At 35.6% G+C, this 21,917-nt stretch overlaps 2 protein-coding genes across 2 annotated transcripts; both read right to left on the reverse strand.

The window, feature by feature from the left end:
- Positions 1-4,718: 4,718 nt before the first annotated feature.
- Positions 4,719-12,303, reverse strand: LOC128208438 (uncharacterized). The gene is made up of 7 exons (XM_052912001.1): positions 12,292-12,303; positions 7,823-8,210; positions 6,706-6,844; positions 6,380-6,548; positions 6,039-6,140; positions 5,289-5,468; positions 4,719-5,039 (listed from the first exon to the last, which is right to left on the reverse strand). Exons 1-7 carry the CDS (start codon positions 12,301-12,303, stop codon positions 4,719-4,721), a joined length of 1,311 nt encoding a protein of 436 aa, XP_052767961.1.
- Positions 12,304-14,045: 1,742 nt separating this feature from the next.
- LOC128208439 (uncharacterized) lies at positions 14,046-21,517 on the reverse strand. The gene is made up of 5 exons (XM_052912002.1): positions 21,469-21,517; positions 16,835-16,961; positions 16,323-16,506; positions 15,706-15,886; positions 14,046-14,416 (listed from the first exon to the last, which is right to left on the reverse strand). The coding sequence occupies exons 1-5, from the start codon at positions 21,515-21,517 to the stop codon at positions 14,091-14,093; spliced, it is 867 nt and encodes a 288-aa protein (XP_052767962.1). The 3' UTR covers positions 14,046-14,090.
- Between the last annotated feature and the right edge of the window lie 400 nt (positions 21,518-21,917).

Consider the following 21,917-nt stretch of genomic DNA (forward strand, 5'->3'; position numbering starts at 1 on the left):
CGACACAAAATGCTGAGTCAGCAGTCCAGGCCAGGCCAGGTTTTAGAACATGCCGTTGAATCCTGGGTTTGGCAATTATACTCGAATAACAGATCATTAACTAGTTAATGTCGATTGTTGACTGATTAAAATGTCAAACACTGTAAGAGTACATAAAACAATAACCCACTGTCCTAGATTAGCTTCTTTTGTGAAATATAGTGTTCCAACATTCCAAAGTTAATTTTAATACATATTTCTTTCAAACAATCATTCACATAACATAATACACATTTACTCATGAAAACATGGTCACGAATTATAATAGTATACACTAGTATATTAATATTGATATATACTAATGTTCTATCAATTTATGAAAGAAAATATCAGTTATTACTCTTATATGGATGGTTAGGGATTATTATTATGCCCTGAAAGAAAAGTTTTGGACATATAAATGCCAACCTGCCCTAAAACCTAAATCAGACGCCGACGTCGAGGCTGTGGCGAGTAGTAAAGCCTCGTTATTTTTCTAATAGTTGAGCTAATAAAATCAAATTCATGTAAACTTCTCAAAGGTCAAAATCTCGCGATGCGGCTCGAATATTGTTTAATTTGAATAAAGGTAAAGTAAACCCTGGTATTTGTACGTTTTCAACTTTCTTTGATATTGTTCAAAAATTAACAAAAAATTGATAAAATGACATTTCAATAAAGAGTACAACTTATATATGTTTAAGGCAATGTATATAAACAACATCAAAGGACTGAAGGGTCATATTTTAGTGATCAAGCTATGTGACGGACACCTGTGGTTAAATGGATACGGGGTGAAAATTATCTTATATACATTGTTATCACATCTTAAAATATACATAAAATACCCATAAAACATTTGTGTTCACCAATATCTGTCAATACCACAGTGGCTGGATGACAGGAGCTCATATAAGTCATAACAAATCAGTTCAACTAGCTAACATTATATTTAACACATACTTGAACATCATGTATATCATCAATATAACACATTGCCTTAAACATAAAATGAGATTTGACAAATTCAAAAGAACTCTTCATATTACAGTATAGGGCAATTGCGCATTAATTTTTTACATGTCATGTCAAAAAGTAGATCTGACGATTGGCGGATTCGTGGGCTAGTTGTAATACACTTGACTGTCAACCCAGGGGTCGCAGGTTCGATTTCCCGTCGCATCACTAAGAAATATACTATTCGTCTTCCGGGAGGGACATTAAATGAGGGCCCCGAGTGACAGTGCTAAACACTGGTGCACGTTAAGCTCACGGTTACATTATGTCTGTCGCATTGCTCCATAAACCTAAAATTCTACTGGAGAAATCGCCGAATAGGCCTTGCCCGAGTGCAAATATAAATTAACTTGCACACCACCAACTGACCGATATTCATAAAAATAATAATCAGAAAGCTTAATTAAGAGCAGAAATAGTTTGAAAATAATAATAAATGGCATGTATGATGACATACATGGTAAGCCCTCGTATTTAGCTCTGTTTCAAAAACGCAGGTAATTCCCCGTATTTAGCTCTGCTTTTAAAAACGAAAAACGCAGAACGCCAATGCATTTCGTGAAGTATTGAATTCAGCGAAACATGGATATTTTGTCAGACATGTTCGTTTAAGCTGCACTCTCACAGATATACCGATTTATAACTTTTTTAATTTTAAATGGAAAGAGGAAATGTTTGCGTAAATATCTGCAAACCAATGATATAATATTGCTGTCAAAAAATCAGACCGTAGATTTTTATATTTCCGTTCGACTATTAATGTTTTATGGCTTAAACTGTTACTAAAGTTTTAAGAAAAATGCATAAAACATCAATTTATGAAGTTAAATGTAAAAACCTGCGATCTACATGTATCTACATGTATTTTTGTCAGCAGTCTTATGTTACTGGTTTCGATGGATTTTTGGCATACATTTGCTCGTTCCAAGACAAAATATTTAAAAGTTGTCAAAACGTTCAATCTGTGAGAGTGCAGCTTTAAGAATACGCAAAACCACTGGGGTCCTGGTTAGTCAAACGAAAAACGAATTTATGACGACAGCTGGTCAAGCATTGCTGTTGATAGTGTCATGGATTTTCGACGAATTTGGCGCTGCTGAATGATCATCTTTGTAAAGAAAAATGGTAAGATTAATGTTTTCTATCCTATATTCCTTAATTATCATAAAACTAATGCACGTGCGTCGTAAGAAATTGTTTTACTCCAATACACAATGTTCTCAAGTATTTTGCTTAATATGAACAAAACTACCCAAATTCATAACTTTTCATGGTTTTATTATATGAATGCAACGCAAACGTAACAAAATTCTTTTAAGCGTGTATGGTGTATTGTGTCGCCCTGTAGATCCATAACAAGCATTTGATTACGTATTTGCATCACCATTTTGAAGAAAATCATGTATCATAAATTTTCAAATATGTCATGGATTTGTTTTCTATTGTCATGGATTGTATGCGGATAGTTAACAAATTGTCATGGATATAATGACGACATTTATCGTTTAAGGATTTATAAATATTGCCACAAAATCTTCATTTCTGTGTTATTAGCCGTTCGGCACGTTGCGTCCAGTCACCCAAAACGTATAATAAGCATTTTTGTCACCGGTAAAGAAAACAAAATTAAACCTAGGACATACAATATAACTGGTAATGATATTTGTGGTGATGAAAGTAGGATATCTATAGATGATAGCACTGGGAAGAAGTACAAAATTCAGACCCACGTTCAAGCCCGGTGAGTAAGATGAAGAAAATAAATACACCAACAAAACATGTACATAAACAGTTATTTCCTCCAGTGGACATAGAAATTAGCTGCAATACAGATATTTGTGTCCCAAACAATGACAATAGTAACGACTGTGAAAATGAGTTTGAAGTATTAGATGAAACTATTTTGTATAGTGAAGGTGAACGTCTTTACTTTTCCCCTCAAATTTCGAAATAAACGTTAACTTGTACGTTACTTGTACAGATTTAGGGGGGGGGGGGGGTACGCCGCTTCTGTCCCCCATCCGCCCTTGATGGCCCCGCAAACGACAACGCCACCAATGGTATGGCAAAGGCTGAACATAACAGACGGGCAAAAACTGTGCATTGTGGATTAATATGCCAAGTACATAATAATAATAATGATTGTTAAATCCTTTTACAGAAACCATGCGTTTGATAAAATTGAGCGCAGATAAAAACCGAAGCGAAAGTCTGGTAAAGTTCCCACAGTTGACGATCCTGCCAAAGGAACTAAGCCGATCCGAGAACACCATCGACTTGATCATGACCTTTTAACGTCAATATTATATATTACCAGCCAATATGTACTTTTCTGTGAACATTCACAATCATGATATAAATATCATTTTATAAATGTGTAATAATTAATGGATGTATTTGCTTATCGTTAATAACTCGTCATTGTCCCTGAATGTGATAAACATGCAAATAAAACATTACAATGAAATAACTTGTTTATTTAACCAATTAAACAACAAAGGCATGTATTATATGGCAAGAAACAAAAATATACATTTATCAATGCGTGAGCTTTTCTAAAAGCTATAGAGCTGTAAGTTTTGTAGTTTCAGTCCTTACAGCTATTGACTTTTTGGGGGTTGTTGCTGTCGTCGTTATGCCCATCGTACGCCTTAAAATTGTTAATAAATATAATAACAATCGGCATGAAGACGTATTTTCCCCCTTTTTCAATGAAAATGTTAATTCAACTGGTTCAGTGACAGATTGATGTGACGTATTTTTTGTAGTTTTTGAAATTCATAATTAAGCTATATCATGGAAATCAGCACTAAACTGTGCGTTGCCCAGTGTATTTTGATCAATATATTTTGGAAGGTCACTGAGAAGTACGTCATTATCTGTCAATCAATGATGATGACGAGTAACGCATATATGCGCTGAAAAAAGCTCAAATTTTCATACGCAAGCAATTCAAACATTTTTTCTATATCAATGTATCTTTCGGAAGGGCATATGTCTAAGAATATGATGAAATTCATTTTATATGTGTCCAATCAAAGCAACTAATTTAGAAGTCGAGAAAAAAAGATTAGAAATGCTGACATCCGTATTTTAGCGATTGCTTTTTAATAGTAAATTAAAAGAACAAACCTTTTTTCTTCAAAACATAATTGTTTTCAACTTTTAGACATGTATTGTTTATCCACAATAGAAATGAACATGGTCTATGATTGTTATGTTTCCATTTGACTTATTAAACTTCTAGTTAATAATTGAATAGGTTAAACATAATTCGTTGTGCGTATGGTGCGTGTATGCTTAAGTCTCAAAAGTCTAGAACTTTATAGTATTCCTTGCAATATGAAATAGAGCTCATATTTTATTAATTTATAAACAAGCGGACCTAAATCAAACTTTTTTAAAGTTTCCATAGTTCGATACACCATACTTAAGCTGTACTAAACACTAAAATTGTATTTGAGTGTCACTCTAGATCTCCAAATGTGGTTTAATTTACCATAACATAGTTTTGGATGCGTTCCAGGACGGCTCGGAAAAAAGAGAAGATAATTGCCTTGAATATAAAAAGTAAAAAAAAAAATCTTGGTATGTGCAAGAAAATATCTTGGTAATAATTAGAATCATACTCCCGGGTTCATATATTTTGGTATTAATTAAAAAACCTTGTTTCGAGCAAGAAACTATCTTGGTGTGAGTCGAAACAACATGTCTTTGTCCGGGTGAACAACAGCATGAGCCCAGTCCGTAACGAATCGTAGTTCGGGTGTTTCCTTGACCCTTTCGAACTTAAATCGGTTCACCATCATTGCACATGCTATTTTTAGTTCAAGCATTGCGAGATGTTGTCCAATACATATCCTGGACCCGGCTCCAAATGGAATGTACATGGTTTGCGCAGAGCGAACAATGGGCTCCAAGAACCGGAAGGGAATAAAGTCTTTTGGTTTGGACCACTGGGTAGCAGACCGATGAATTCCCCAGGTGAAAGCTTTAATATCCGTCTGAAATGATATGTATGAGTAAGGTTATGTTTGGAACCAAACATTTGGCCGATTGAAGAAAAGGAAAAATATTTAAACTCGATCTGCACTAACCCGACAGGTCATTAATTGTCTACCTTAACTCTGCTGTACGAATATTTATACAAGGCAGGAACTATTCAACATTGAGATGCTCTAATGGTATATATGTTTGCCACAGAACACTTATGTTCAACATTCACATCAGCATTTCGAATAAAATGTACATACATTAGCGGGAAAAGTGATATCGCCGATGGTGAGATCTTGTGTCGTTTGTCTGCTGATGAACGGCGCGATGGGGTACACACGAAGAACTTCACGAAGCACAGCCTCGGTTTTGGGGAGAGGAAGTGCAGGATGCTTCCTCATGGCCGCGATATTGTCATCTGCTTCCTTCCGTAGTTCTTCCTGTCGGTTGAAATAATTGCAATTATACGTTAGTATTGTGAACAGTAATTTTTCAACGAAAGTACAAATCAGTCGATTTTTCAATAAACCATAAAAACGTAGCCCCAACCTTTCGCTATTGTCAGGTTTGATTTGAAGGTTACACTCGCAGTGAATACACTTGATCGCAAGATAAGCACACTAACAAACATGATGCACCACATTCGTATGTTAAAGTTATATATCGAATGTTGGTACCTTTAAATACTGTAAATACGGCTTAGGTTGTCTATATTCAGACAGTAAAAAATACCTATTAATAAATAGGTCTTGCCCCTGACTGCCATGTATTTTAAACATTGACGTTACGGCTTAAGCAACCCGTTTTGCCTTCAAGGCTTCAGTCAGCAGAGAGCTTAACGGCATGGAATAACGTTCTATAATAGCTGGAGCACTCAAGTGATGTTTTGTTTATACTGTCCAAATGGTTTAGGGGAAGTAATCTGACTGTGCAATAGTAAAAGACGGACGGACGACCGACATTAAACGACCCTTAAAGCTCCTTAAGTACTGGTATGTACTGTTGTGTACCTGTACAAGCGGGAAGGTTGTCAGCAGATAGATGAGCACGGGAATGGTGGAGGCCGTCGTCTCCGAGCCCGCCATTATGAACAGCTTCATGTTGTCACGGGCCTACAAAAACAAGATATACATAACACCTTTCCTACTATAGAAGTCTGCGTCAGACCATCAACTGACACAATCTTGTTTTAGGGTATACAAAAAAGAAGAAGTTATTTTAAGTTTAATTGAGGGCGAAACTGAAAAGAACGTATGTACACTGTGTCATATTGACTTGTAAATCAAAGACGCAACCATACTCTTTTGAGAAGTGTCTTTATAGCTCATTACAACTTAAACGTTGCCGGTACCTGGTTAAAGCCACACGCCTCATGCAGCCTAACCACGAGTCGGGTATCAGCGCCTCTGTCCTCGACTCCGAGGGCAGAATCCAGGATGGCCGTCGTCCGCCGCTCCAGGGCTGCCTCCGCCGACCGGAATTCAGGGCTCTCAGGGGTGATCTCCCCCATAGCGTAGCATCTGAGGAAACAGCAGGGGTGGGGTGCGTCGTGAGTTAGTGATGTTGCGAATGAATAAACATGCTTATAAATAAGTATTCTACTATACACAATATTAACTTATACATGTAATATCTTTTAACTGTAAACTTTCATTTTACAAACCAGTTTACGCTTACTTGTGCAATATGGTTAGTAGACTCTGTATCAGTTCAGACTGCTGGCCCTCGAGTGCAAACAGGTCAAGCTGCAGTAACATGTGACCAACAATGTCAAGCGCCATCCGAAGACTCCAGTCTGTCATGTTTATAAGCTGGCCTGGTGGTGAAGGAATGGTATGGTAAAGCATTTTGATATCAGGCGAGCTAGTACCGTACTTGACGTAGGTTACTGTCAGTTCTTATGGCATTCTTAAATATCACTGGCTGCAACTAAAATCGCCAAATGAATCAAAACCGAAAGACAATTTGAAGAAGAATCTTGCATTCATAAAGAATCTCTAAAAACAATTTATATAATAAATATACTTTTTTTCCTATATTGAAATAAAAAGTAAACTAAGACGATTTTAGCGGGGGTGGGGGCGCCGTGTGCCCCCCCCCCCCCTCCGAATTCGCTTTAATCTACTGACTGGTACCTGGTGTCCGTACAAATAGTTTGGTTTATATATTTTTTTATTTTAGCTTTATATTACTAAATACAGATCAGTTTAAAATCAATCACATCTACAACTTTAAGACTTATTCAACAAAATCATAAAGGCAGGGATGATATTCCAAGCAACTTTTTGCAATGCATGCGCAAAGGTTACATGTCAGTCTGTATTTAACATGTTGTTTTGATTTTTTTTTCGTAGTTTTCGAACCTCTCCATTGATTCGTATTTTGCATTTTCCGCATTGTGCAGCCTGCGCATATTGTCTGATTATGTAAGAACGTTAAGTTGAACTACCATGACTGTTATAGGTTTTTTCTTGTAGTTTAGTCTTTCACCTTTCTGACAGGGTAAAGTGTATAACATTTGGTCAAATAGTTTAGGAAATATTTTACGTTGTTTAGGGCAATATAATTTGGACGATTTCTGGACATGTTTACCTTATATAAATTATATATAAAATGGTATTTGTTCGTGGAAAATTCTTAGAATTGTATTGAAATGTCATATTTTAATTTTTATACGATATCAAAGGAGTTATTTAGGGACACATTTTAGTGTCCAAGCTATGTGACGATCACCTTTGCTCAGAATTTTTGACTAGTTGCTATATTATTTTAACATAGAGATTAAATAGTAAACCTGCTTCTGATTCCTTCTGCATTCGAGTACACATGTTCTCGACATCTTGGATTATCAGTCCTCCTTTCCCGTGCAAAGTTGACTTACGGAAGAGTTCTGCAATGGCTCTTCGAATTTCCGGATTCCGACTTGACGACCCCAAAAATGTATCCTTGAGCGGCGAATTGTCCAAATAGTCCCCGGCACCTTTTTCAAGTTTATTGATGACCGTTTGTGTTAATTTTGGGTCAAATATATACACTTTGTTCTCATAACGAAATAGTCCGTATTTGCTATAGAAGTCTGTAAGAGATTCCAGTTTCAACAGTTTATCGTCACAGTGATTTGCCTCCATAAGCAGGTTTAGCAAAGCCCCTGGTTCTGGTATATAACCCTTGCGACGTGGCAGCTATATCAAATAATATAAATCGATTGTAAACTATTTTTTATTTAATAAGCAAATCTGATGCCAGTGTTTTTCCGGCCATTTTTGGGACCGAATTTCGGCCCCATTACCCTCCTGAAAAGTAAATCTTTTTCCTCTACCCAGGTAAAGAAATCCCTTATTTTTAAGAAAGGGGAAAACCATTGCCTTTTAACATTTGACAAATGCAGCACTTGAGTGCCATTCATGAATAAGTCGGTAGGTTTGTAACAACAAGTTAAACATTATATGAATCGGTTTTTTATGTTCCCCTGCTTGCCAAACACGAGGCTATTTGTCTCCTATCAAAAGGCCCCACCACCTGTCCATTACAACAAAACAAAAACCACCGAATGATATCATAACTATATTATGTTTTAAAAGATGATTGTGAGCATAAATGTGCACGCGATCGCGCTCCCGCACACACACGCACGCACGCACGTACGCACGCACGCACGCACACACACAGACGATCATACGCACGCCCATACACACGCACGCGCACACACACACACACGCTTTCACACACATGTACGCTCTCACACGCAGGCATGTATGTACACACGCATGCCCGCACGCACGCGTGTACAATACGCACGGCAGGGACATTGAGTGCGGGATAAGGTAGCTATGTTGGCTTCTGTATCATGGGCATTGAATGCGTCGCCGAAAGTTGTCTCATGAATTTGCTTGAACGCACGAGAAGCATTGATTGCGTGGTAAAGTCAGGAAAACAAAATAACTCGTTATGGATTAAAACAAACAATGCATTGATTAACAAAATTAAACATTTTACTGCACTAAAACATTAACTTTAAGATCATCATTTGAGCCATTTGGAACATATATTTTATCATAGTGTGTGTGTGCGCGCGCGCGTTCGTGTGTATGGGCGTGCGTGCATGTACGAGTATGTGGGCGTATACGTGCGTTCATGTAAGTGTATTTGTGTGAACTATAACATCCCTTAATAAGATGAGATAATATAAACAATTCAATGGGATCATTTACAATCTATGCAAACACAAGTATTAAACACAAGTACGATTTACCGCAAGTTATACTAAAAGAATAAATACATATCGAAAACAATGGTCCTTATGAAGAATACCGAGTTTAATTTGAAAGAAATAAGAGACCGTATTAAATCCTTTAGCATTCACCAAATAAAAATGAATCATTTTTGCGCTTTCTACTATTAAATAAACAGTTACAATCTTTTTATCAGTGAATAATATTTTGTATGAGTTTATTATTACGTAAGAAGTAAGGGTTTATCAGTCAAAATAAATGTTTGTTATACATGTGGAATATTGATTTGAATAAGAGTTTCACTTTAAATTTTAGTGCGTTTTAAATTAACGCCGATTTACCCCGTTATATATTGACCACATGAGTAATTTTCTTTCTGTTCAAAGAATGACCGATCATTTTTAAACGTCAAGAACTGACCATCCCCCACCCCTCCCCAAACCGTTGCGTAACAAATGACCCTTGTTAAAAATGTTCAAGAGTTATATTCACTACCAAACTTAGTCAATAATATGGTTACCAATATAAGTGGAATTTATTAATTGTATATGTTTTTATTCAACGATAACCGATTGACTCCATCAAACTTAGATTCAAGACACTGAACTCTATAGTCGCGTATTTTATAGATCTGTATACTATTACATTTTTCTCCGATAGTGACATACAGAAGAAAATTTGGATGATTTTAAGGGGGGGGGGGGGGGGGGGGGGGGGCTGCATCCCCTCTACTGCCGGGATCCGTTTGTGCTTATTACAATGCAGATTTCTGTCGATTATAATTTTTTGGCTTGTTAGTTATATTTTGTGTATGAAATAAATGTCACACACTGGATTTACTATGCTTTTGCATAGTTTAGAGCCTTATAACTGCAGATCTCTACTGATACTTATTTAAGAAATTGGTAACTAATAAAGTAGTAGAACCGTTTATTGTTGTGTTATTACTGTAGATGTATAATTATATAAAAAAACAAAGCACTAATCAGCATAGTCGCAGCTCATAGCATAGTGACTGGAACGATTATTGATGTGTATTATCAAAATATTATAATTCGGCAAATGATTGCTTAATAATTAAGAAAGCCTCTCATTAAAATAGCCGCCAGATTTAAGTCATTGATTCATAAAGCTGGTTATTCAGCGCCCGTCTTGTGTGGAATTAGATATTTTGTACAACAGCAATAACAAATATCCCTAACAAACAATTGATCAGACACTCTAAGATTTCTATTTTTTTCCATTTAATAAACAAAAGCAATTCGATTAACGTCATGCTAAACGTTTAAATACACTACGTATTGAAAAAGAAACAGGTATAGGGGGTAGATTATTTGATACTGCGCAAAAACGAAGTCGGTGAGGTACCCTTTTCTTGATATCATCCGATTTGTAATAAAACATTGAATACATGTATTTAAAAAAATCAAAAATTAAACGAGCAGTTTTTTCAAGAATTAAAGAAAGGCGCACTTTTTTCAGCGAAACACGACGCCGTTTTCCCCGCGAAAAATGACGTTATAGACAAATTTAGAAACAATGACGTTCAACAAGAGAAAGAAAATTATATGAGCGTGAACGTTTTTACAAGACGTACTTGACGTTGAAATTTCATAGCTGTAAACGAAGAATTGATGAAAATATCGGTTATTGTAGCTGGAACGCAAAAATATGACAGACGTCTCAAAATTGACGTCAGTGGTATATTTTGAAAACTCGTAGATTCAAAACTGTTCCGAATATTGAAAAAGTAAAAACAGTCCCTAACTGGGCATATGCTCTTCTATTCGTATACCAATTTTCAGACAGTAACTCGAAAAAAAATTCATAGTCGCGTTCCACCTTAAATACTTTAATAAGACATTATTTAATACATACGACCTTATTATGTGTTGAAACAATCGATATTAATGTAATAGCAACCAATTAATACATGCACATGGCCACACGTTACGATGTATATACTCACAAGATCATGAAGAAATGTGAACAGCGTGAATAAAACATTCGCAATGATTTTCTTCATTATTGTGAACATTCTGCAAAAAAACAACAACATTGTAAATACATTATGGAAATATAGAAAACAATATACAAATACAGTGAAGTTGTAAATGCAAATGGATGGAGAAACATGTCATTTTTGCGTTTCAAATTAACAAAAATATAAATACATTACTGTATTGATATGGTGGAATTCAGGTTTTTGACATGGTTAATAATCATTTATAAAAAAATCTTGGACAACATCTAGTTTCCGGGTATCACTCTCAAACCTTCGCTTACTCGAAATAATATGTGTATCGTACGTCGGCAACGACGACCACTGGTTCATGTGGTTGTTTAAATAGATGTTAAAACATGTATAAAAAGAAGAAGAAATATCGTACCTGAACTAAAGATCGTATCAAGTATACACATATAAGCCAGTAAGTATTGGTGTATTTTTCATAACTGTCAAGTGTTCAGAGGTGAGGCATATACATTTTAGTTGTAAAACGCTTGACAGGTGACCATCATCATTCATTTGGTCATAATTACCAACGACAGATAGATAGAGAAATAGTGAAAAGTTCTTTGTTTTTATATATAACCATTTTCAAATTGAAATGGCAACAACGAGTGCGTATGCCCCCCTCGCTGTTGCGTACCGAAAAAAAACCCGCAAGATTTACATGCGTTTACGATGCGGGCATACGTCAACACAATGAAAGCAAGTGACCAACCTTGGTGGGGAATGAAACGTGTAGCACGTGTTTGTGACTTTTGTTTGACTTTTATGTGCTGGCATCAGCTAGTACCATGAACCTCCAATCAAGCGGTGTGAATTTGGCGGCCTTTCGGCCTTGCTGTGTGAAGTTAGTGGCTTGTTATTCAGTGGCGTCAAGTTGGCGACCTGGTGGCGTAATATTAGCTACTTGGCAACGTGAAGTTGGCGGCCTAGCGCCCTTATGTTTTATTACTGCTGAACACCAACAATAGCATTTGCATTTAATAAGGTGCAAAATAACAATTATTGAAGTGTTCTTACCGAACGTGTCATTATTATTACCAATTTTTCGCCGTTTTGAATTTAAATAATAAGAAATATGCATTTGTTATTGAATTCAGAGCCAAATATGAGGTAATGCTATGTATACTCAAGCCGAGTATTATGTTTCATATACGCTGATCTCGACTTTTCAGTGAAAACTTTAAAAACTGGAACGTAACGCCATACTTTTTTACACTATGAGTCGGGGCCAAAGGTGCTCGTCACATTGCCAGGATATGTACATTAAATCATTAATACATTTCTTTTATAATTTTTTATTTTTAATATTTTTTTATTCTTTTATTTTAATTATTATTTATTTTGGTCAAAATAGTGAATATATGTCATTTAAAAAATTATTCCACAAATTTTCATGAAAGAAAATTAGTATTATAAATGAATAAATATTTTCATGAAAAATTGTGAAATAATTTTTTAAATGACATGTTTTCACTATCTTGACCGAAATAAATAAATAATAATAAAAAAAAATATGAAAAAGTATGTATAACTGTATCCAGGCAATGTGACGGATCACCTGTAGTCGGGGCATATAGTCAGTAGAGTCACTGCAGACAAACATTCTTTTAAATGTTGCCTAAGCTGTGTATAAAAAGTATGTTGTTGGTCAGTTCATGCACGATCGAACTTCATAAGATGTTTCCACTACTTTATTTGATTGCATGTTACGTTCAAACTTCTAAAGCAATTAAATCATAAAAACAAAATGTAAAATAAATCTGTGTGAAATGCAATTACTTGCGCAATTGTGCGAACAAGAAAATATCAATGTTGTAAAAAATGAAACATTATAGTATGTAGATGTAAATTAAGTAGAACGAAATGTGATTAAAACCGCGAAAATGATTTGCAAAAATTCGATGTCATACAAATTATGACAGATATTTTTCGGTACATAATAATCTAATAAACATAAAGAGATATAAAAAGCGCTATAACTAGAACAGGTATATGAAAAAAAAAGTATCAATGACTGGATTGTCGTAATTTGTACAATCACATAAAACATGATGACAGTCATTACTCTGCCAGACACTATAATTTGCTCTAATAGAAATACATTCAAGAAAAAGCTGAAATAAACAAATATCCGATTGTCTTCATGCGTTGAGGGCTTTAGATTTTTCACTTACGTAAACATATATTTATCTCGATGGAAAAATATGACTTTTAATATCATTGTTTACAGCATTCATTCTTATTATACTTTTGTCTTGCCAATGCTATTACTAAATCCCGCGTAGCTAATTCCCGTCCAGTAAAGCATTTATTGGTAGCACATGAACTAACTAAATCATACATTTCGGTCGAAATGCTTATCTCTTTCGGATGACCCGTTAAAGCGGAACATGATTCTGTTATTACGAAATAAAAAAATACGTATTCCTTCTGAAAATAAATATATGTTTATGTCATCCCAGGAGCTCGTTAGATTTAGAAGTACATGTACACATGTATTTTGATACAATTGTATGTATGGTTTCGTTGTTTTCAATATGCGATTCATTTAATCTTACCATTAACATGTATTTTGTTGAAGTTTGGTCTGCTTTACGAAATCGGTTATCTTAGCATTTTTTTCTAAAACATAAAATATTTTTATCTTGAAAGATGTTAATTAAAAGATAAAAGGTTTTACATGCAGTAACACGTTTAACATTCAAAAATATTACTTCAGACAATTAAAAACACAAATTGAACAATTTGTACCCAGGTCTGTTTAACAACGATCTCGCTATGTTAAATAAATTTGATAAACTAAGATAATGTGTTCATTAAAGCACCCTGGCGTTAGAATGGTTAGCCAGATAGGCCGCAAAAACAACATAATTCCCTCTGTCCGCCAAACGGGGATCCTTAATCAGACTCCCACTGTTATCTGTGTTGCGGACAGGGGTCCGCCCTGGCTTGTGTGACCACATCAGGTTACTGTCCATTCGGTAGAAATGGTAGTCTACGCCGGGCCATATGGCGAGTGCGAAGACGCAGGTACTCCGGTACATGTACATATGTGGCAGCGGAATGAAGCCGTCCCTGATAGTGGCGGCTAAGACGCCCCTCGCTGTGAGCGGCCGTGAGAAACGGCGACCTGTCGCTCGACCTAGAAAATGCTTACAATGTTATTATACCAGTGATCAAAGTAACCACTTACCAGTATTGACAACCGCACATCAGTGACTCAATCCGAAAATAGGAAACAAATGTGATACTATTATTTTGTAAGTGACCCATAAAATGGGCATGGACAGTGGTATGTAAATGACTTATTAAGTTGTTCACCTTCAAGAGCAGGATAATCAGATATGTTATATACTTAAAATAGTATAAAGTAATTGGAATATATGGCAACTTATTTTCGTAAAGTTATATTTTATTTTCGCCGCTGTGTTTTAACGTTTTTTATTCACAGGGTTAATGTTAAGTTGTTGTTTTAAGTTCAAAAGTTACTTAGTTGCCCTCTGACACGGCTTTGCTATAGAAATACAAAAGAATTCAAGTAAACATAGATGTTACGACATACGATCACGTTTGTGCCATTTGCAAACCGTCTCTGACATCAAAATGCCCTCTGGGGTTCTTACTACACGATGTTTCGCTACGTATAACGAGCTACCGACCAGTCAAGACCGGGAACAATATAAGTAATACTGATCGTATACGAGTACAACACACATTCTGACAAATGAATACTTATGTCTTCCCATTGTGAACCGCTCGTACTGACGTTTAATGATTACAGAACTGGACGAAAGTATGCAATTTAGGGTCCAAGAGAAACTCGTTGAACTTAAAGTATGATAAAATAATAAAAAAACTGACATAAACTTGGCATCGATGTGTACAATGCATTGAAACTTACTAACTGAAGTACCACATACTTTACAATTTATTTAAGTTTAGCAGTTATTTCGTATTTTTCCATTAAAAAAGATTACTGGGTATGTCTACCAGGTAGAATTCATTCCTTATGCGTGATTGGCTAGTCGGTGTTATCACGTGATATTACCGAGGTAGGTGTATAGCTTAATTATGTCACCCGAATAGAATAAGCTGTTGTAGCGCAGTGAGTAAAACGCTGGACTACAATTTTGGCGACGCGGGTTCGAACCAGGTCTCCGACACATTTTTTTTTTACATTTTGGTACTTTTTTAAAATCATTATATCAAAGCGTAACACATTCTATTAGATAATTGTCCTGAGATCCGTTACAGAAAAAAAACTTTTTTTGGTGCCAATCTGTGACACAGTCCCTTTAACAACACAGCCATGAAGACATATTTTATAGAGCACTATGCACAACATTAAATCAGAATTCTTAGAGGACCAGCAGGGCTCTGAATCTTAAAAGTATATTCAATCCACTGTTCTCTTCCGCCTGTACCCATTACCTGGTTGAGCAAAAGTGTCGGTCATCCTGTTCGTTGCGTAGTTGTAGCAGTTGTTTCTCGTCACTTGCGGGTAGCGGCTCCACAAGAGGGGGTTAAAATCAGGGAGCCGACAATAAGGGAGCGCCCCGTCCTCGTTTAGGGCGTCGAATGGGTCAAGGACGACCGGTAGGGGTCTTATTACCTAGAGAGGGGGAGAAAATGAAACTAAGCGGTCAAGTATTCAAGGTTTATTCCGTGATGCACGAAAATCATAGTACGGCATAGCTATATGCATAAATATAAATCTAAAAATTCGGTAGGTTTAACATTTGTACAAGGCAACGCACTTTACGAAAAAATGTATACTTGTTTGTGTTACTTTTTGTATACTCAGACAATCAGGGCTATACGAATGGTATTTTATCAGTGCGGTTGAATGCATTTGAGGTTCGAAATCAATTGATTTTGAAAACCATGCCTGTAGAACCTCCAACAACCAACGCCATAACGTCAAGTTTGGTGCGTCATTGCAAACATATGTTACAAGAATTACATCGACATAACTTAGAAAACATTCAAATTCAAATGCCACTTTCACCGTTGGCTTAAATGTTCTATTGTCGGCGACGCTGTATTACCCGGCGCCTCAGAAAGTCGGTGACGTGTCTGCGTACGGCGCCCTCTAGCGGTGTGGGTGAAGAGTTAAGAAGCACCAGTTCCAGTTCCGGATTCGTTCCAGCACCGACAGTCCTGTACACGCGCTGGCCGAATACGTTACGGACCTCCACTGTGAAACCTCGGTAACCGAGCCTTTCAGCCATTCTTAAACATAATATAATTAAATATCATTGTTTAAAAATGTTATGCTTTTATTCGAACAATATTTGTTTTCGGCTCAAACAACATGGTCTGTTTATGATTTCGTACTTTATACAACTTACTTCATGAATCGTAATTTTAATAGAATTCGAAACTTGCTTGGTCCCAAGTAATTAGTATCAACATTTTAGAGAATTAAGAATTAAAACGGCAGCAGTATTTGTCCATACCCAAAAGGGCGTGCTGTTCCCATGTTTTGTTTTATCTTTTAGAAGATAAATGGAATTTAACGAGGTATATTAAAGAACTAAGTATTGAGATGTTCACAAACCTTGTTGACCGTGACTTTGCCAGCATGATTGACAGGCGACCAAACCAGGGGCTTCTCGTGCCAACTACCCACCTTGGGTCGTCCCTTCCGGAAAACACTCCCATCTCCACACTGTACTGAATAGGACCTGCAAGGCAACAGAGAGGTACTCTTTAGTTTGTTCTGTCTGTTCGGTTTGGAGCGTTAAGTCTCCATGGCAACGGGATCTCTTTACATTGACTTTCTGCTTAAAATGACACGGGGTCGTCACAACGTTTACCTCTTCACGAACCGACAGAGTGCATTGTTACTATGAAACCCGGTTACAGACGCTTAAGTATCTGAATACAAAAAAACACTAGCAATTAAAAAAAAGAATCACAAATTCAAATTACAAAAAGGAAAAAGGCAAAGAGGACGATTGCAAATGACAAGTAACAATGAGAAAGGCAAAAAAATAAAAGCAAGTAGCTAAACCAAAGAACAAAACGCGAATGAAACTGAAATAAAACGCATAGCAAAATGGTAGAAGTCGAATGGCAAAATCAAAGCAAAACTGTAAAAAAAAATGACAAAAGTAAAGAGCCGGTACCATATGACGAAAAGCAAAACTAAAATAAAAGAAAAACATGCGAATGATGGAAAGTAATCCATTCAATATCAATATTTTTTTCCAATTGTGAAGTTCGGCTGAAAAATGCAATTATAAGCAGGTAGTCGCACCATATACGCCAGTTTTCATTAAACACATCATTGCAAAAATGGTTCAGACAATATTTTAAGATACATCTTTATTTTCATTATATGAGTTCCTTGTAATGAATTATTTCCAACGAATATTAAAGAAACGTATCTGGTCGGTTTCAATATTGATGTTTATCGTAAATTTTATGATACAGAATTAATCGGCTACATATTACAAAAAAAAGTAGAAATACTGTTTACCTGACTTAATAAATTGGCCAGCATTTCCAGAAATCAGGACAAACGCCAAAAATAAAAATAAAATCTCCATTTTTTTCACTTAACCCTAAATGAAAGAATCCAAATAATAGATGCCCAGAAATAACCAAGGCTTATAAACGGCAAAACGATCAGCGACGGTTACTCATCAAAATGTTTTCAGGTCAGGACGTATCGTATTCGACATTTGACGCAAGAAAATAATGAGTGGTGTCTTGTAAAACATTTGTCGAACATGAAATAGGTATTTCCTACAATGGTTATTGTTATGACCAAGAAAAAACATTGTCATGAATTTACACATCAACCGTTGTTTGACAGAAGTAAAATCTGACTTTAATGGGCTATAAAATACGACAAACAGTGCTAGGAAATAGGACTAAAATTGCAAAAATAATATGCCAAAATATAATATGGTAATATGTTATTTTTATGCTACAAAATTAATTAAAAAGAAGATGAGGAAAACGTTGGCATTTAAAGGCCCATAACAACAATAATGTACAAACATTGTTGAGAAAATAACCATGTTTGAGAACACAAGACCTGCATAAGAATCAGTTTCTAAATAGTGACAAAACTTCGTTTTAATTATCATGAGTATTTATTTACATGACCTTCGTTTCACGTTTTAGATGCAAGGAGTATCTGTTTACATGATCATTGTTTCACGTTTAAGAATTTAGATACAAGGACTATTTGTTTACATGGCCTTTGTTTACAACTATAAATATTTTGACGGCCGTCGTTTCACGTTTTAGATACCAGATGTGTTTTTTACATGACAACCGTTTTACGTTTTTAGATTCTCTTCACGTTCGACACAATGAGTATTTGTTTACATGACCACCGCTTCAAGTTTAAGATATCACAAGTATTTGTTCACATGACCACCGTTTCACGTTTTTAGATTCGTTTAACGTTCGATACAATGAGTATTTGTTCACAGGACCACCGTTTCACGTTTTTAGATTCGTTTTACGTTCGATACAATGAGTTTTTGTTCACATGACCACCGTTTCACGTTTTTAGATTCGTTTAACGTTCGTTACAATGAGTATTTGTTCACATGACCAACATTTCACGTTTTTAGATTCGTTTAACGTTCGATACAATGAGTATTTGTTCACATGACCACCGTTTCACGTTTTAGATTCGTTTAACGTTCGATACAATGAGTATTTGTTCACATGACACATGACCAGCGTTTCACGTTTTAGATTCGTTTTACGTTCGATACAATGAGTTTTTGTTCACAGGACCAGCGTTTCACGTTTTAGATTCGTTTTACGTTCGATGCAATGAGTTTTTGTTCACAGGACCAGCGTTTCACGTTTTAGATTCGTTTTACGTTCGATACAATGAGTTTTTGTTCACAGGACCACCGTTACACGTTTTTTATTCGTTTCACGTGCGATACAATGAGTATTCGTTCACATGACCAGAGTTTCACGTTTTTAAAGATACGTTTCACGTTCTATATTCGTTTCACGTTTGATACAATGAGTATTTGTTCACATGACCACCGTTTCACGTTTTTTATTCGTTTCACGTGCGATACAATGAGTATTTGTTTGCATTACCATTTTTAACACGTTTTAGCTACAATGAGTATTTGTTAACATGGCCGCCGTTTCATATTATAACTTTGAGTACATGTATTTGTTTATATGAACTTCATTTCATATACTAAATATGAGTATTTGATAACATGAACTTTAGTTTCATATAATAACACTATGAGTATTTGATAACATGAACTTCGTGGCAAGTTTAATGTATTGATTATTTGTAAAACTTCGTTGAAATTACTTTGAGTATGTGTTTACATTCGTTGCAATTGCTGTATTTGTTTATATGAACTAAGCAATTTTAATGTATTAATTATTTGTTGAACTTCGTTGCAATTGATAAGAGTGTTTGTTTACATGAACTTCGTTTCGATCACAATTGTACCGGGAGTATTTGTGTAAACACGCATGTGTTATCTAAAAATCAATTTCCTTTGTGATAAGGCAACATACTTCGAATAGTAAACTGCAAGCAACATAGAGTGTTGTATTCTTATCCAAAAATACAAACTGTAGTGTGGCTTTAAAACATTATCAATATATAGAATGAATAGGATCCTCTTTTTTTTGCTTCGCCACTCTGTCTTTTGCAAAAAGCTGACAGTGGCAGACATTAGTGCTTGTCAACCTATTTAACTCAATGAACAACTCATAAATAATTACAACAGTACATTACCCTCATATGAATAATTGTTTCTATCTATTTCTCTGAATTGTATGTTCATTTCACAGGCGCTAGAGCTTCGTTTGTTACATTTCATGAGATCAGGGACATAGCTGGCGTGACTATTAAAATAAGCCGACTTGCGAAGCCGTCCCAGTAGGGTCCCCAAGGAAAAGTTTGGTTCGCTAATGTCAGTAAAAGTGTTTTTGGTGGCATATCTTAGGACTAAACAGGCACTTTTACTGAAATAATGTACAATGCCGGGTTAAGCCGATGATAAATATGAATACAAGTCAGAATGTATTTAAGTGCCAAAAGAAAAGGCTTAAACATAGTTTGGCATGGAATTGTGATCTTGGAATTGTTTAATATTCGATTTACATTTTTTTTGTTGAAAATCGAAACCGTGGACTCGATCCGCTTGGGCATAATAGAATGTCCTTCAAACTTTCACAGAGATTCACGAATGCGCTAGAACGTTCAACTGAATACCACGATTAATGCCTTGTACGCGGGCTTCCTAGATGAATGTTGTAAAGTGAGTTCAGTCAAACTCCAAGACCAAATTTGATCGTAAATATGGGCCGGGAAAAATGCTTCAGGCCGAGAACAAACAATGAGTTTCTAAAAATTGACATTATTTATCATATTGTTCAACTCATTGAGTTGACATGAGCTTCATGTAAACACCCTAACATGAGTCCAACATAAAGGGGTCTCTTAATTACTGAATTCGATTTTCAAATTCTAATAAGATTTTATTTAAAAATAGGCAACGATGGCCCTAAAACACTCACCTAAGCAAAGGGCCACAACTCTGACAAAGCATTAATAACTAGAAGCGCCGCAATGCGACGAAACCAGGTTTTTGTTATGGGCAATCAGAAATTTTAGCCAATTAATTTGTTGTATGACTTTATCTTTACTTTTTTCAAAAAGAGACGTAACTGAAAATTACTCTAATTAAGTATCTTATGTGTTTAGTTTCGCTGCAACATTCATACTCAGTCTCATGTGAACATCTTTTACCTATTTTTTTGCATATGACAATGATTTAACTTTCGGCAAGCCAACATCACTGAATACCAATGACAATTTATTTTTACAAAACTAATGTTTTATCTAATTATTAACACTTTTATAAAATGCAAATGTCAATTTCAATGTAAATTCACAGTTTGCTGAGCAATATTTGAGAAAATGGCTTAACATATTTAAAATCATATTCAATGATAACACACTCTTTTGTCAAACTGATTATATTGAAGATGTTATATAACATTTCAAAATTCCCTTTTCTGAGTCTGAGTCTAAAACTCAGAGTCATGACGATAGTGAACACAGACCCTGCTTCACTTCATAGGCATGCATGTTCTTGTAAAATATTCTCAAAAAATCAGTTGTCTGCTTTTTGAAAAAACCTTAAGTTTTTAACTTACACTCAACAAATCAAGTACCTTGACCTTCTTCCCCACCCTCAAAAGCAAGTTCAATCTGCAGCTTCATATAAGCTATATTCACACTAAGATTCATCACTATCCATCAATTCTAACTAAGTTGTTGGGCAGAAAAACATATTTCTATTTTTAGGAACAGTGACCTTGACCCCACCTCCCAAGCTAGCTCTTCACATAAGCTACCTTCGCTCTAAGTTTCATCAATATCTATCAATGCTAACTAAAGTTATTGGGCATTTTTCTATTTTAAGTAATAGTGACCTTGACCTTAGCCCCTCCACACTCAAAAGCAATCCCAAGCTAGCTCTTTACATAAGCAACTTACACGCACAGTAACAGTGACCTTGACCCCCCCCCTCAAAAGAAATTCCAAGCTTGCTCTTCACATAAGCTACTAGTACCTACACACAAAATTTCGTCAACATCTATCAATCCTAACTAAAGATATT

Source organism: Mya arenaria, chromosome 11 (genome assembly GCF_026914265.1).
Source record: "Mya arenaria isolate MELC-2E11 chromosome 11, ASM2691426v1".
Classification (NCBI taxonomy): domain Eukaryota; kingdom Metazoa; phylum Mollusca; class Bivalvia; order Myida; family Myidae; genus Mya; species Mya arenaria.